This window comes from Xenia sp. Carnegie-2017, unplaced genomic scaffold, assembly GCF_021976095.1.
Source record: "Xenia sp. Carnegie-2017 unplaced genomic scaffold, XeniaSp_v1 HiC_scaffold_13, whole genome shotgun sequence".
NCBI lineage: Eukaryota > Metazoa > Cnidaria > Anthozoa > Malacalcyonacea > Xeniidae > Xenia > Xenia sp. Carnegie-2017.
In genome coordinates this window covers 8,292,223-8,308,821 of record NW_025813436.1, presented here as the reverse complement: position 1 = coordinate 8,308,821, position 16,599 = coordinate 8,292,223, and the positions used below count along the sequence as shown (strand labels likewise).

Genomic DNA, 16,599 nt, shown 5'->3' with positions numbered 1-16,599 from the left:
TGATTGAGAAGAATTATGAAAGGAATGCGTTGTGTTATCTTTTAGAGATGGCACCCTGTTGATGACATTGCCTTATCTTCACCAAAGCATTGCTTAACGTCAAATTATTCATCAAATCTAGTGATTTCGTTTCAAAATACATTACTAGAAATTGTCCATGGAATTTTAAAAACTTATTGCACTCTCCCTCTTTCAATGTTATATTTGATAGTTTTAACTTTGTAAGTCTCAAATATTTCCATTCCAAGCATGCCCCTTGCTGTGGCCTCTCTTAAACCTGCTGCATACGTGTTAATTAACTTCATCAAACACGTTAAAATTACAAACATGGATCAAACTCTATCTTGTTAACCATTTTTCGTCCACTTTCAAATAGCTATAGACTGCCAAAATAATCCCAATTGAAGAATATTGTTTTCCACGGAACTAAAGGAAGTATAAAGATAGTAAAATATGCAAATACCGACTGATGAGAGCAGTAAAACATACAATGAAGACATTGGCATTGTGAGAGATCTTTTTCGATTTGGTTTTCGCCTTGCATTCTGGGGAAGTTTTATGTTTTGTTGATGACGTCACATGACTGGGAGCGTTGAAAAAATAAGCCGAAAGCTGTGTAAATTGTCAACTGTTTACGGGAAACATGAAGTAAATCTGTTTCTTAACGCTTTTATTCTTGGATACGTACAATTTTTTACAAGTAGAGGACAATTCTTCTGTTACCCATGAAATCACTGAGAGAATAGTGTTTTATATCATGTTTCGCTGCTTTGTACCATGGCGTTGTAATCGTCAAGTTCAATATATTGACCGAAGACATTCCAATTTGGTTTTATTCCTGACGAAATTTATCGATATGAACGTTATTTACAAGAACTTTTCTTGGATGCAAACCAAATAAAAGATTTACCTCGGGTGTGTAAAGCTCAAAAACTTTGCGATAAACTCGACGAAGATTCAATACATGTTTGATCATAAGTGAAATTTATTTGTGGTTGTTTTTGGTTTGTTCGTTTAGGCTTTCTTCAGGTTGTTTAATTTAACACATTTGGGATTGAGTGACAACGAAATAGCTCGATTACCGCCTGAGATTGGAAACCTTACGAATTTGCAAGAATTTGATATCAGCAGAAATGGTGAGTTAAAATTTACGGTAAAGATACTTGTCCTTTTATGTCCAGTCGTAATCAATTGTCTCTTCTTTTATTGTGGTCAACCCTGCATATTTTGTCTATTTTTTATTGAATTAGACAACATAGCACCTAAATATTCTTTGATGTTATTGTAATTCTCTTACGTATGTCGCTTATAGACATTTGTGATATTCCTGAAAACATTAAATTTTGTAAAGATCTGATGATTGTTGATTTCAGTGGCAATCCACTTTCAAGGTATGAAAATTTATTGACCACTCATGAATTTTATTTACTTTAAAAGCCCTTTTGTGGTTTGTTTATCGGCAATATTTGCTCGGCGTCTTGTGACACACTTTACATGTAAAGTTTTTATCATAGATAAAATGCACTGCAGTGCACTACATTTTGGGGCAAAATTGCAAAAATATCAATCCTTAATTTTTGTCATATTTGTTTGGATTACCAAAATTATTTTCCCGAAAAATTGTTATATATTTTTTATACCTTGTTATATATGTCGTTTTGATTTAGTAAATAGTGATTTGACACCTGTTTAAAAAACAAATTAATGTGAATATATTTCTTCAGTCGAAGGAAATTTATGATATTGTATTGGGGCTCTTTTTTCCTGTTTCATTAATCTGTGAATGTTAATATTTCTGTTTTCCTTTTTTCCTCAAGTTTATGTTGTCATTTTTGATGTAGAAATTTACTGTGTTGCTCATTGCTTGCACTTTCTCTTTATCAAGTAAAATTGAAAATAGATAAGGGGGAAATATTAATTTAAATCTTAATTTTACAAGTTTTTGTTTTACTGCTGCTATCACTTTTGTATAGAAAATTTTTGTTTTCGTTTCATTTTATTGAAGAAGCCTTCATAAAATTTTCTTAATAATTCACTTTCAATAATCAAAGATAGTTGGAAAATTATTTTTGTAATTCTATGTCTCCATCAATTACTTAATAATTTTACATTAAAAATCTAAACCATACACACAGTGTATGTGTCTACAATGAAGAATCTATTATGTTGTCTTGAAATCGAAGATGTTTCATAACAAAAGCTAAAGTATAATCTACACGCAAATTCATTAGTTTGTATTGGTGAATTTAACTTTTAGAAGATAAAGCTATCTACATTATAAAAAGAATGTACCAAGATTATTTCCTAGTAATCTTGTGAATTAATTTTACCTTGTGATTAGTACAACAATATCTTTCAATGTTATTCTCAATGATTTTATTGCTAAATTTTGATATGGTATTTATGCATACTCATTGTTTTTTTTTGTATTTCAAACAACAGACTTCCTGATGGATTTACACAACTAAAGTGTCTTACAAGCTTGTGTCTAAATGACGTTTCTTTGGTTCGTTTACCTCCAGATATTGGAAGGTAGGTGTTAATGTTCATGATGTCAATTAATTTTTAAGATAACAGCAGTTTACTTTTACGTATATGTGAAGATCTTATATCAATAAGCAGTATGTATAAAAAAACTGCTCATCTTTGAAATCACCTGACATTGCATGAATTTGCATGATTCAACAGTGACTGATCCCCCAAGGAGCTGTATGGCAAGTGAATACAATAACATGTAGTACAACTACTGCACATTTCAAATCCAAAGCATGAAATTATTGTCAATAGTGTTTATACCTCATTGTGAGCTAGTTACTGCTGAATTATAAAAATTTCATTCTTTATATTGACATTGTGTAGTTAACCATATTTTCTATTTATGTTGTTTTATGGCTCTTGGGGGATAAATATATGCTGATTCATGCAAATTATAAATATCTCATGATTTCTAAGAAAAACAGTTTCTTATTTCCCCTCCAGAATCTTTAAAACATATATACGTATAGTGTACATTGTGTGTAATTTTGTCCTTTTTAGCCTGGCTGAGTTACAAGTTTTGGAACTTCGTGAAAATTTAATCAAGTTCATTCCAGTGTATGTGTACATTTGCATTCAATGTTAGCATTTAATTGGATACATAGATGTATTTTGAGTAAGATTTATTGTTACCAAAACTCTCCATTGTTTTACACTAATAACTAACCCTCTCTTTTAATTCAAAGTTCTTTGTCATTTTTAACAAAATTGGAAAGACTCGATCTCGGATGTAATGAACTTGAAGATTTGGTATGTAAAAAGGCTGGTTTTGAAACTCTATCTTACATTCATTTGTACAATTCAAATGAATAGAAGTCTTTATTATAATTAGCAGAAACATTTTAAAGGCAGAGTATTTCTTTTTGTGATTTTTTACTTGCGTGGAAAAAATTAGTTGAGTTGAAAAACATGGCCTTTGCAGAAATGGAATGAACTAGTTTTCTGAAAGAATGTTTTTAATTTTTTAGCCTGATATCATTGGCTCACTTCCAGAACTTATTGAACTGTGGCTGGATGGCAACCTCCTACGGACTTTACCACCTGAAATTGGCAATCTCAAACGACTTCAAATCTTTGACTGCTCAGAAAATCGAATAGAGGATCTTCCAGATGAAATAAATGGCCTTGTTTCCCTTACTGACTTTCATTTATCACAAAATCTTTTGGAGGTTATCCCAGATACAATTGGTAAGTTTTTGTATTTATCTTTTGTGTTTCATCTGCTGTACTTTTTGCAACATGTCAAGTACCAGTTAATCACATAATGTACATGGTGATACAACAACATTATTTGATCCTATTCAACATGTCAAGTACCAGTTAATCACATAATGTACATGGCGATACAACAACATTATTTGATCCTATTCAACATCTCAAGTACCAGTTAATCACATAATGTACATGGTGATACAACAACATTATTTGATCCTATTCAAGCTTCCATATGAAGGCTAGTAAAACATGAAAGCTACATTATAATCAGGCAATATAAAAGCTAGTTAAGCATTTATGTGAGTCTTTTAATGTTTGAACTATACATTGAAAGTCGATTGTTTTCTGCATCTTATCTGATATATACAAAATGAATTTTTTAGATGAGTTAAAGAATTTACAATTGCTCAAAATTGATCAGAACAGGCTGGTCCAGTTAACTGATTCAATAGGGGGGTAAGTCAACTCATTCAATAGGGGTAAGTCAACTCATTCAATAGGGGTAAGTCAACTCATTCAATAGGGGTAAGTCAACTCATTCAATAGGGGTAAGTTGACTCATTCAATAGGGGTAAGTCGACTCATTTAATAGGGGTAAGTCAACTCATTCAATAGGGGGTAAGTCAACTCATTCAATAGGAGGGTAAGTCAACTCATTCAATAGGGGGGTAAGTCAACTCATTCAATAGGGGGTAAGTCAACTCATTCAATATGAATATGGGTATGTTAAGCTGGTAATTGATCCAATGTGTGTGTGGGGTGAGCTACATAATTTGTCCTATGGTTGTGTATGGGGTAAGTTAGGTAATTGTTCCTATCAGTGTTGGAGAGTAAATTTATTTGTTTATTAAGAGATAATTTAACTGATTCAGCACATAAATTGACAACATGATTGTCATCAACTGTTTGAATGTGTCATTCAACTTCTATACTTTCTTGGCATTAAGGGTTTTCTTGTTGAAATCAAAGTAAAATTTATGTGGGCATAATTTTCCAGGGTGATCACACTTACAGAATTGGTTTTGACAGAAAACATATTGGAGGATCTTCCCTCTTCAATTGGAAAGCTGGAAAATCTCTCTGTTTTTAATGTAGACAGAAATCAACTTCAGGCTTTGCCTGTTGAGGTACCTATTACAATCATTGTACTAAATATTTGCTTTATATGTTAATGTTCAATTCAGTAATGTGCTTGTTATCCTTGGAATGGCAGCTAAATTTTGAATACATAGTTTTTCTTGTGTTTCTTTCAACGAGATGTAAGTTATGACTAACTTTAGTGTTGACATCAATGTGTTAATTAAATACATTTTAGATTGGCAATTGTACAAAGTTATCGGTGTTTTCATTGAGGGAAAATTGTCTGACCAGCATACCTTCTGAAATTGGAAATTGTGTTAATCTTCATGTGTTAGATGTCTCTGGCAACAGGTAACCTGGTTGTTGTGATGAATAATTAGGAATGTGTGTAGGCACTCTTTTACTATCTGAAATGTGAGTAAACAATTGCTTATTTATCTTGATTTTCTGTCTATTTCACACACAGACTTGAGAATTTACCATTGACAATTGGCTCGCTACCTCTTAAAGCATTATGGCTTGCTGAAAATCAAGTAAGGTCTTAAGAATTGAAATATAGCACATTTACTCCATACTCTGTGCATTCCTTGTACATGTACTGCGTTTTATTACAAACATGATGTCCTTTAGATGATAACAGTTAAAATTGCATATTTTAGTCAAAGCCAATATTAAAGTTACAAACAGAAGAGGACGAGAGGACAAAAGCCAAAGTATTGACATGTTTCTTTTACCACAAACTGAGTCGAACTTTGATATGGGTATGTTTGTCATTTACATTTTTAATGTTAATTACTGAACGCTTTTGTGATAAATCTTGCTTGTGGAATTTGAGAATCAGAAATTCAATCCCAAAGATAAAATTTAAAATCACGTGTAAGTCACATTTTTTCATGTGCTTATAATTATGTCAGAATTCATGTTCTTATTTTCTAATGATGACTTTGAAGTAGAATCACACTGATAGAAACCTTGACGGACATTGTTTTGAGAAGGTTGAATTTTTGTGTTTATCAGTAGCTATATGACTGACTGTTTGGAGTAATATATTTTAGTAAATTTGTATAATTACAGTGTTGTCAAATGTTTACATTGCGAACATTAGAAGAGACAAGTGTTGACCATAAACTCACCAATCAAAACTTATTATAGAACTTCATTTACGTAAACTTATCTTTGATCATCTTTAAGAATTTTATGATGACGGGGAAAATCGCTATGATCTCGATTATCAACCACGTGACAAGCCGATGGAAATTGGATTTGTCAATGAACATGTAACTTTCACCGATGAGGAATCGGATCATGACGATGAACGGCTGGTAATTTCTACTTTTTATATATTGGTTTTAAATTAGTGATGTATCTCAGAGAACAAATATAATCTTTACACTTCTTTAAATATAAAGTTAGATAGCGTGTTAATAGGTAGTGATGAATGAACAAAAGAGAATGAGAACAGTCTTTACACTACCTAAAATATAAACTGAGATAACGTATGTCATTGTAGGTAGTGATAAATGAACAACAGAGAATGAGAACAGTCTTTACACTATCTAAAATATAAACTAAAATAACGTGTGTCAGTGTAGGTAGTGATGAATGAACAACAGAGAATGAGAACAGTCTTTACACTATCTAAAATATAAATTAAAATAACGTGTGTCAATGTAGGTAGTGATGAATGAACAACAGAGAATGAAAACAGTCTTTACACTATCTAGAATATTAACTAAGATAACGTGTGTCACTATTGGTAGTGATAAATGAACAAAAGAGAATGAGAACAGTCTTTACACTATCTAAAATATAAACTAAGATAATGTATGTCAGTGTAGGTAGTGATGAATAAGTAACAGAGAATGACAAAAATTGAGAACGAAAAACAGCTTTTACAATACCATTTTAGGGGGATTTTGTTCGCCACGACACTCCTCATCCTAAGGAATTGAAAGGACGACATCCTAAAATATTTTCTCATAAACCGAGATCAGATTCATTGAACTCTGACGAAGAAAGAAGAAGATCAAAAGGTTTTGAATCTGGGTCCGATACAGAGCACGAAAGTAAAAGTAAATTTGAACCAGGTTCATTGATGTCTAAAGCTACAGTAGGGCGACAAATTGAACCGGTGGCAAAGGAGAAGGAAGAAATAATACTGAATTCAAAATCGGAAGTGAAGAATCTAGAAAATGTACCTTTTGATGACGATGATGTTAATAATGAGGTATTTCTTGTTGTCAACGTTACTCGTATATTTACCATCTTGACTGTTGATTTTATATGAACCATTTTCACTGTGACATAAGTATGAAGGGATCAAGTACATTATGTACCTTCCCTAATATGATATGAGTAACTATAGAAAGATGAACTTCATTTCTCCGTTTTCAAAATTTTTACAATGTCCAAGAAAACTACATTGAAATAAATTTGTGAATGATTCAGGAAGCAGGACGCTCTAGCGAAGATGAAGAAGTTAATTCAAAATCTGTTGGTTTTCTTGTCGATGAAGAAGATGGGCCTGTTGAACGACACGATAAACTAAAAAGAACAAACACACCACATTATACTAAAGGCAAAAGACTTTACCCTGATACCGAAGGAGTGCAGGAAAAATTTTATCAAATCATGGCAAAAGTGGGTCAGAAGGATTTAAATGAAGAAGAGAACTCAGATGATCAAAGGGTGAGCGTTCTATACATTAAAATGAATAACTTCATTGACCTGTGTTAAATTCATTCATAAATTCAAAATTTCCACTAAGATATTTCTACCTACTGCTCTAATATTATCTTTGACGGCTGATAGTAATTACAAAATTTAAATTCGTTTTAAATCATATGGCATATTCGTGATTTTGATGTGTTCAAGTCAAGTAACTAAAGACAAACGTCAATTTATTTTATAAATCAAAGAAGACTTGCGTTAAATTTCAATCGTCCATAAAAGTTATATCCCCTAAATTTCAAATTAGTTGTAAAATATTCACGCACTTTAACCGTGTATAAATAAATGTCGCGAAATTTGCAGACGCTACTGTAATGATCCGAGCAGACAGGTTTATAATGCTACTGTAATGATCTTAACCGACAGCTTTGTGAAACGAGCCCAATCATTAAAATCTAGCAGAAATAATAAGAAAGACTCTAATGGAATAATTAAAACTAAAACATGTTCGTTATACTATCATTGAAGTTTTATTATCAGTTTTAAATTGTCTCATGACTGATTTTATTATTTTTGAGTGTGTTTGTATTAGAAGCTCAATTTTGTAAAGTTAGAGTTAGTCAATGGTTCTCGATGGTCTGTAAGATTGGTTTTTCGTATGTTGAAAAAACAGTTTTGACTTTCACTTTCTTACGAGGGTCTAAGTTGCTCTGCAAATTTCTGGCCACGACAGGCCATTGAGGACACATACTAACATTTTCTTTCCAGTTTCTTCACGTTTTCTGTTACCTTCAGGAGAGTGGAAATGATGAAGATAACTTCGAAGTCGATGAAGGTCAGTGAATAAAATTAACATTCGTGATCTATTTATCATTCATTAATTTATAGTCTGAAGTAATCTGATCATAAAACTAGAGTCATTATATTGTACTCTTGTCCAGTGTCTACATTCGGGGTGAGCTGATTTTAAAATTTTACTTATTTTATACTCAATTTTAGTGTTTTCATCGCTTTGTATACTTGAGTCTGATGTTTTATTCAGGATTGATTAATTCTCTGTTTATTTTGTAAAAAATATTTGATTATTTATGGTTTTTAAGATTCATCCCATGTTAACGGTATTAACGGTTTGAATTCGGAGAAAAACGACAACCATCAATATGGCGCCGTCACAACAACAGTCGAGGAGGTCTGTTACACATTTTTCTTTGGCAACTTCTATTTAAATCATTATATCATATGATTTTGTTGTCGTTTTATTTCATTTTAGATAATGTACACACTTATTAGAAACGGTGATGGTCTTGGTATAAACATTGCTGGTGGTAAAGGCTCGACACCATATCGAGATAATGATGAGGTAAAGCTTAAACTGTGTTTGGTTTAATTATTTGTTTTACTGTTACAATCAATGAATCGTTGATAACGAGAAGGCATTATAAGCTTTTTGACTTTGCTGTCTACGTAGAAAGTTTATCTTCCATGTTTATTTGTTATTCGTATGAAAAAAATTTAAACATATTGTAAAGAGATCATACAAGACGACAATGATTGGAAAGTACCTTAAGCACTTTTCATGAATTAATATTAGTTAACCATATCCTGAAAGATTCGCTTTTTATTTCTTAAGTACAAATTAACTCTGATTTATCCTTACAGAGTATCTTTATATCAAAAATTAACGAGAAAGGACCTGTGGGTCGTGATGGTGTCTTGCAACCTGGGGACAAGATAATATCGGTAGTTGAAAAGCATATGAATGTATTTATTACTTATGTTAAAATCACCAATCTCCCTTCCCCGGTTGCAGGTTGATGGTGTGGACCTCAGTAAGGCGACCCATGCTGAAGCTGTTCAGGTGCTTAGTACTGCCGGAGATACAGTTAAAATGTTTATTGAACGAGTGACTGAAGGATTTGTTAAACTTGATACAATGAAAAGCGAAGAAAAATCAAAGACTGAGGACACTGAGGTACGACCAAACATCAAATGGATTGTCTCTTTTTAAAAGCAACCCACGCTTTATTATGCGTATGCTTATTTAAAATTTCTCCCACACTAATTTCTTATTTCTTTTATGGTTTTATATTAATGTATATTTCTACGTTAAGTACATCATACATGTTGTAGGTTAATGTTGTCGTTTTCAAATTGTTAGTGAATTGTGGAGCGATGCTATAATATGAATATGGGCAACTGACGTTACAAAAATTATCCTCGAAATTATTTTGTAAGACACTTCGTTTGTCTTGTAGACGTCTAGCAAACCGACGAAAGATTCGAAAAAGTCTGGAGTGAGATTTGCAGCGGAACCGGAAATGGAAGAAATTGAGACTGCGACTGAGGTATTACAAAGTATTGAAAATGCTCATTATTGAAAGGAGTTTGTGACAGTTTACATTACTTTTTAAAAATTTTGTAGTTTATAGTTCTTAGTGAAAAGATAACTTCCAAGTAAATTTACAAAATGTTTTACTCTGTTTGCTAATGTGTCATTGCTAACAGCCTTGTGGCTGAACAAACACTTGGAGAAAAGTGAATTCTCTCTGAAATTTGATTGTGGATTTTTATTTTGCTCACATAGAAAGAAACAATCGTTTTAAAACGAGACAGCAAAGGATTGGGGTTTAGTATTGCTGGTGGACAAGGTTCGACCCCTTACAAAGGCAATGATCAGGTTAGCTATCACGTTAACTCTTCTTAAAATCACTCATTTTTTGTGCAAAGGTGCTAGGCAACTTTGCAGTATTGTTATGTATAGATAGTACAACTTTACACTATCCTTAAGGATCACTTGTATTCATCGTGAATTTCATTGTTAAGTGTGCAGTTGATGTTTATTTGGAGGTCTTTGATTTTTTAGGCAATATACATATCAAAGATTGCTCCAGGTGGGACTGCTGGATTGGATAGAAGGTTGCGTGTCGGTGATCGAGTTTTATCGGTAAATTAAATTTGTATAAACTGAACTATTGTTCATTGACATAGTGATTGGTCAGTATAATGTAGGCGAATGGAACATGTTGTTTATTACGTCATTTAACACATTAAAAGTATTCGTGCAATAAAATGCATCGAAAATTGTGATTCAATGCTTTTTGTTCAAAATGCTGGATGAGTAAAATACTTTTTTATTTTATATCATCCCATGCAGTAAGCTTATTGATTTGCATATCCACTATGTCACTAATCATCGTATCAATATCGTTCCAGATCAACGGCAAGTCAGTTGAAAACGCCAGTCATGAAGAAGCTGTCTCTCTATTAACGTCAAGTTTTCCCTCGGTGACCCTAATTGTCTCTCGTGAACGAGTTCTTGAGAAGCGTATGACACCTCTTTCTAAACATCGCGAGGAATCCATGATAAACAAACGAATTGCTGAGAAAGAGATGATACAAGATGCGATGATAAAGGCCTCTGCTGAGGTGAGATGGTTTTTGAATGAAAGGTTCATTGTTTTACACGCACTCTCTGGCTCCCCATTTATTCAATTGGGTGAACTATACGCTTAGCAAATGCTTTTTATTCTAATGATTTAAACCTTATTTCTCACAATGCTTTTTTAGGAGGCAAATCATGTCAATGAAGGTAGTGACGAAGAACAAAATGGTCCAAAAGTAGAGGTAGACAGTACGTTATTATGAAAACTGTAACTATTGACTTGTGTTTCAATGTATGAAACACGAAGACAGTGGGACGTTTTAACGTTATATAGCATGTCGTGGAAACTATAATTTAGTGGGGTTGTTCTTTGGATTGATATCTTAATTAGGAATATAAATACTATTCAATAAAATGAATACTGAATGTTTTCCTAATTTCACCGAGTTTTTGTTTAAGTTAATTTACTTTTTTGTGACAGAGGATAGAATTAAAGAAGGGAAATGGACCGCTGGGATTTAGTGTCGTGGGCGGCTCTGATCATACCTGTCATCCATTTGGAATGGATGAATCTGGTCTATTTATTTCTAAAGTAATCATTCAAATATTATGTTTGTATTAACTAAATGTTGTTTTTTAAATGATTGAATCTATTGATTTATTATGATCACATTTAAGAAATGGAATCAGGGAATAACTATATTTGTACTGCTTTTTAACTTTTGTCAATTACTTTTCTATTAAAAGCCGTTTTATTTATGCAAGATAGTAGCTATATCTGTTTATTCTTAGAGATCCTGTAAGGATCAAGATCCATTGTTGCTCTAAGATAAAATATTTTCCATATGTTTTATGTCTTTGCTTAATTATATCTGAACTATTTCATCTAATTTTCTACAGATTGCTCCAAATGGGGCTGCGTCCAACACAAACCTACGTGTCGGTGATCGCATTTTAGCCGTGAGTCTCGCTTTTCGTTACTTTTTTACGTAAATAAAATATGTTTATGTTGACGTACTTCCCATTATTTATTTTTTCAGGTCAATGGTAAAGATATGACTCGATCAACACACCATGATGCAGTTACAGCTCTCATATCAAATGTCAACTCCATCAAATTACTCGTACGTCATGACCCTCCACCCCCCGGTTTAATGGTAAATATTTACTAATATAAACCTCTTTATCATTATCTAAACAGACAGCTTTTAAAGTTACACAGCATTTGTCTTCATGTGCCATAAACATCATTCAAACATGAATTTTCTTCCAGGAAATAACAATTATGAAGTATCCAGGAGAGAAACTAGGTATCAGTATACGAGGGGGTGCCAAGGGACATCCTGGTAACCCGTTGGATCCTAAGGACGAAGGCATATTTATATCTAAGGTCAGCTCGTGTGTGTTAATATATATGTTTACAAAGAATGTTTTTTATGCAGTGCGGTGTTTGAAATTAAATGAAGATATGATTCGCAATTGTCTCATGAGACAATTGTCTCATGAGACAATTGCTTAAATTGTCCAGCAAAGTGCGAAGATCATATCTTCATTTAATATATGTTTACAATTGTTAATTTAATATTACCAATTTTCATCAATTTTAGGTCAACGAAAGTGGTGCAGCGGCAAAAGACAAGAGACTTCATGTTGGTCAGAGAATACTTGAGGTGATATTTTTTTCTTTAGTGATGTTTGTTGCAACGTGAGTTGTATATCGATATTTAATAAAAGCACCTCATCTGAAGAAGATCTTTTATGATTATATGACCACAGGTAAATGGTACCAGTTTACTTGGTGCCACTCACATGGAAGCCGTTCGTTCATTACGTAGTGTGGGTGATCGTCTTGCTTTGGTTGTAGCTGATGGCTACGATGTATCAAAATTAGAAGAACTCGTTGGTGTGATTGCTAATCCTCTTGCAGCTGCGGATAGTTTAGGTTCCCCTGATGAAAGTAGGCATTTCGGTTACGATTCTGATAGTAATCGACTTAGTTTAAACGAGAAGGTAACAACAGTGAACTTTGTTATATATGATAATATAATGTTCTACTTCTTTTTCTTTGCTTTATTGTATTAACGAGAATCTCTAAATGTAAAATTGATTTATATTTAGGTCATCTCTAACGACCGTACAAAGGAAGTGGCAAATACAGATAGTAATAGACTTCCAGTGGTAAGTCATTGATGCTTATAAGTCGTGATGGAGAATTCGTTACCTTTTATATTTCCTTTCATCAGCAAAATTCAAGATCTATCTTGCATACTCCATTAACCAGTTTACCTATATTTCACGAAAATAATATTGTTCATATAGTTTCTAAATATTGTTCTACTCAAGTTGTGGCACGTTAATAATTCCATCGAAATTTAGTTGTATCTTATCGTTTCTCGCTTCAAATTACTTACCCAATCTCTTCTGATTCAATTGTTTCCTGCTTCAAATTACTCACCCAATCTCTTCTGATTCAATTGTTTCCTCCTCTCGCTTAGGATACTGGGATGAACTCCTCAGAAACGACTGTGTCAAATCGCCATCGTCCAAACTTCCAGCTTCCCTTGAACAACTCATTTGAATCGCCCGAGGATACAAATTCTGTCCCATCTCCCTCAAGATCTTCTACGGGAAGCGTCACACCATCTGAGCAGCGTGCATTAGAAGCTGAGAAGCGCGCAGCCTGGAGACAAGCGCGAATGCGTGAACTTGAAGAAGACGCACTGAAGGCTCAAGTTGTTATTGCACAAGTCAAAGCTATGTCAGCTTCATCACTTGAAGGAACTTTATCGGACGATGATCGGAAACATCCGACACCAGATCATTTGAATAATACCACTTCTACGAAGTTGACTGCTTAGCTTAAATGAACCCATTCGATAAATTACTCCTCTTCTACAACGCACCTCTCCTGTCGGGCTCATGCAAGATGTACAAATGCTAACGTGGTCCCGAATTTTTGTATCTTATTGTGGTATGTTCGCAATTTGTTTTAAAAATATAATGCTCTACGACAATGAGGACGGCAATGCTGAACAAAGAAAATGCAAGACATATTTTCAACATGTATTTAATTATTTACAAAGGATGTTGAATTACCAACGCGGAGACTATGTCGCTCTGCCTTTTGGTTTTTAAGGGTACATATGAGGATACACGCAGTATTATGTCAATGTTTTTATTGGAAAATCAACATAATCGAATGTTTTTAGCATAAATTCCGTCGTGACAGTTCACGGAGAAAGATGGTTTTTGAGATGAAACGAATTATAATTGATATATTTTTATTTTTAACGTTTCGAAATTGTATCCGTATTTCAAACAGTGTATCGTAATGTATTTCAATTTATCTTGTTACCTACTACGCATCTTTAGCATATGTAAAAATATAAATATCGTGAATATGTTAATGCTTTAGTTTTATGCCACATAGCATTTAGCTAGTTAAATAATTCTGGATAATTTTAGTCGTATTTTATATTGTATAATATTGATGTACAATTATGAGACCAATAAAAACTTTGGTCGTATATTTTCTGTTCAAGAACTGCTTTTTCATTTCAATACATTACATACAATACTACATAACACAATTTTAATTCGCCAAAAGTGGCCTGTAAATGATCGCAATGTTGTGTTTTTTATAAAAAAGAGAAAACATTTCATACAATTTCGTTACTTATTCATCGTTTGTAATCATTACCGCATTTTAAGTTAATGTAAAATTAAGTAAATAGATAAAACGTGTTTAAACTTGATGTAAAAGTCAAAAAGCACTGCACAATTCTCGGAATTCCTAGTGTCTTTCCGGGGTGTTTCCACTTTGTATTTCTTCCAGTTTCTTGAACTTTTGATAATGCAAACGTCAAATTCAAAATGGCGGACAATGTGGAAATTCAGGAGTCAGCTGAGTCAAAAGTTTGTAAAGAAGTTAGGAATATTGACGGAATTCCTACTTTGATATCATATGCATGTGTGGAAAGTTTTGACCTTAAAAAATGCACTAAGGCTGTTGTTGTTATTCCTGGTAATCCTGGTCTCGTTCGCTTTTATGACTGTTTTATAGCTAGTTTATTCAAAGCATGTGAACGACGATATCCTGTATTTGGCATCCAGCATGCAGGTTAGCTGCTAGTTATGTTTACATGAGACTTTTTCTTGTCAAATTTATATTTGAATTTATCGTTTTCCTTTAGGACATGGCATATTAAAGGAAACATCAAGTTTTCCCAACAAATCTCCCTTTTCTCTCTCCCAACAAATAAATCATAAAATTGCATTCCTGGAAAATATTTTCTCGCCCTCTTGTAAGTTCGTACTTATTGGACATTCAATTGGTGCATATATCATTCTAAAAATTCTTGAACATTTTGGCAAACATCAGACAAGATGTACAAAGGGCATATTACTCTTTCCAACCATTGAGAGGATGGCCAGCTCTCCAAACGGTATATTTGCTACTCCTGTATCAAAGTATTTTTCATGGCCATTGGTTTTACTCACTTGGTGGTTGTCATGGTTGCCTCTTTTTATAAAAAGATATTTGATTGATGTGTGGTTCAATGGCAGGAAAGTTCACAGCAGTTGTAAGGAAGCTGTCATTGAGTTGGTTAATTCTTCCTGTGTAAGAAATGTGTTGTTCATGGCTGCAGATGAGATGGAAGAGGTTAATAGGACTCCAGTGGAGGTAAGTTATCATATTTGGGATGAATGAAGATAGTATTAGGAGACTTTTGGTGGTTTGTTAACCTGTGTTGGGATGTATGAGTACAATGTTGGGATGAATGAGTACAACATGTCAATGCAAAATTTCAAATCATATAATAAACCAATATTGCTATAGTAAAATACAAGAATATTGCACATGTATGAATCTTGCTAAATATGCATCCAGGATTCGGACATTTAAACATGTAAAGATTAACACATGTGTACTCCAAGGCTCCTGGACCAAATACCAAATACCAATACAAAACCAAATACATCATGTATGGTCATCTGTATTTGCCAATATAATTAGCACTTGTCATAAGTTCAAAGTACAATGAAGTACAGTTTAGTACAATATGAAATAGAAATGATAAATGTAAAGAGTAAATGATTATCATTCTTTGTTATTGTCCGATAGAGCCAAATGGATATTTTTGTGCTTGCAGCTAATATCAGACCATATTGACCAATTGATTTTCTATTATGGTGCCAGAGATCAATGGGTGCCAAGGTCCTACTATAATGAAATGTGCAAAGGTTTCCTAAGGCACAAATCTATCTTTGCCAGAATAGGATGAGGCATGCCTTTGTTTTGGAATCACATGAAGTAATGGCACAAATTGCTGCTGCATGGATAGACTGACTTTGAATATGTATACATATTACCTTCTGGTAAAGATTTGCCTTTGAGACATCGCAATGAACATTAAAATGTATGCAGATTTAGTTCTTTAAGTTATCGCAGTAAGTAATTTGGTATGAAAATTTTTTCTTGGAGCATTTTTTATTGCAAATGGGGAGTGTTTTAATTTTGTTTTAAAATTTTCAAGGGAACAAAAAAATTCAATGAAATGAGTAAGGCAGACCTTAACATGAGTAGGATAGATGAAGGACATTGTACGTGTATTGTATGTATGAGTAACGGAAAAACTATAAGATGAAATTCTGTATTTGAGTGGTGCATTGGAAGGATTATAATTGCTATATATATTGTCTATAGAAAAATTACG

The 16,599-nt window shown here is 33.1% G+C and overlaps 3 protein-coding genes across 6 annotated transcripts; all 3 read left to right on the top strand.

Annotated features, from left to right (window-relative positions):
* The first annotated feature begins 349 nt into the window (after window positions 1-349).
* On the top strand, window positions 350-2,536 carry LOC124451654 (leucine-rich repeat-containing protein 1-like). Its single transcript, XM_047002264.1, is given in 5 exon segments — window positions 350-827; window positions 830-915; window positions 1,019-1,136; window positions 1,313-1,391; window positions 2,443-2,536. Coding segments are annotated over 5 exon segments (447 nt in total). The 5' UTR covers window positions 350-757.
* Window positions 2,537-4,773: 2,237 nt separating this feature from the next.
* On the top strand, window positions 4,774-14,411 carry LOC124451631 (protein scribble homolog). 2 transcript variants are annotated; one of them, XM_047002260.1, is made up of 25 exons: window positions 4,774-4,877; window positions 5,066-5,181; window positions 5,297-5,363; window positions 5,490-5,591; window positions 6,022-6,152; window positions 6,740-7,057; window positions 7,279-7,518; window positions 8,296-8,335; window positions 8,601-8,689; window positions 8,771-8,860; window positions 9,160-9,240; window positions 9,311-9,472; window positions 9,756-9,845; window positions 10,085-10,177; window positions 10,364-10,444; window positions 10,714-10,926; window positions 11,068-11,124; window positions 11,364-11,474; window positions 11,783-11,842; window positions 11,923-12,039; window positions 12,156-12,272; window positions 12,490-12,552; window positions 12,659-12,892; window positions 13,001-13,060; window positions 13,378-14,411. In XM_047002260.1, the coding sequence occupies exons 4-25, from the start codon at window positions 5,552-5,554 to the stop codon at window positions 13,738-13,740; spliced, it is 2,850 nt and encodes a 949-aa protein (XP_046858216.1). In that variant the 5' UTR covers window positions 4,774-4,877; window positions 5,066-5,181; window positions 5,297-5,363; window positions 5,490-5,551; the 3' UTR covers window positions 13,741-14,411. The 2 variants fall into 2 exon arrangements, with proteins under 2 accessions (XP_046858216.1, XP_046858214.1); XM_047002258.1 differs by having other exon boundaries at window positions 8,269-8,335.
* Window positions 14,412-14,742: 331 nt separating this feature from the next.
* Window positions 14,743-16,594, top strand: LOC124455473 (lipid droplet-associated hydrolase-like). Of its 3 annotated transcripts, none has more exons than XM_047006110.1 (3): window positions 14,743-15,002; window positions 15,076-15,566; window positions 16,036-16,594. In XM_047006110.1, the coding sequence occupies exons 1-3, from the start codon at window positions 14,756-14,758 to the stop codon at window positions 16,165-16,167; spliced, it is 870 nt and encodes a 289-aa protein (XP_046862066.1). In that variant the 5' UTR covers window positions 14,743-14,755; the 3' UTR covers window positions 16,168-16,594. The 3 variants fall into 3 exon arrangements, with proteins under 3 accessions (XP_046862066.1, XP_046862073.1, XP_046862079.1); XM_047006117.1 differs by having other exon boundaries at window positions 14,750-15,002; window positions 16,158-16,594; XM_047006123.1 differs by having other exon boundaries at window positions 14,750-15,002; window positions 16,008-16,133.
* Window positions 16,595-16,599: the final 5 nt, after the last annotated feature.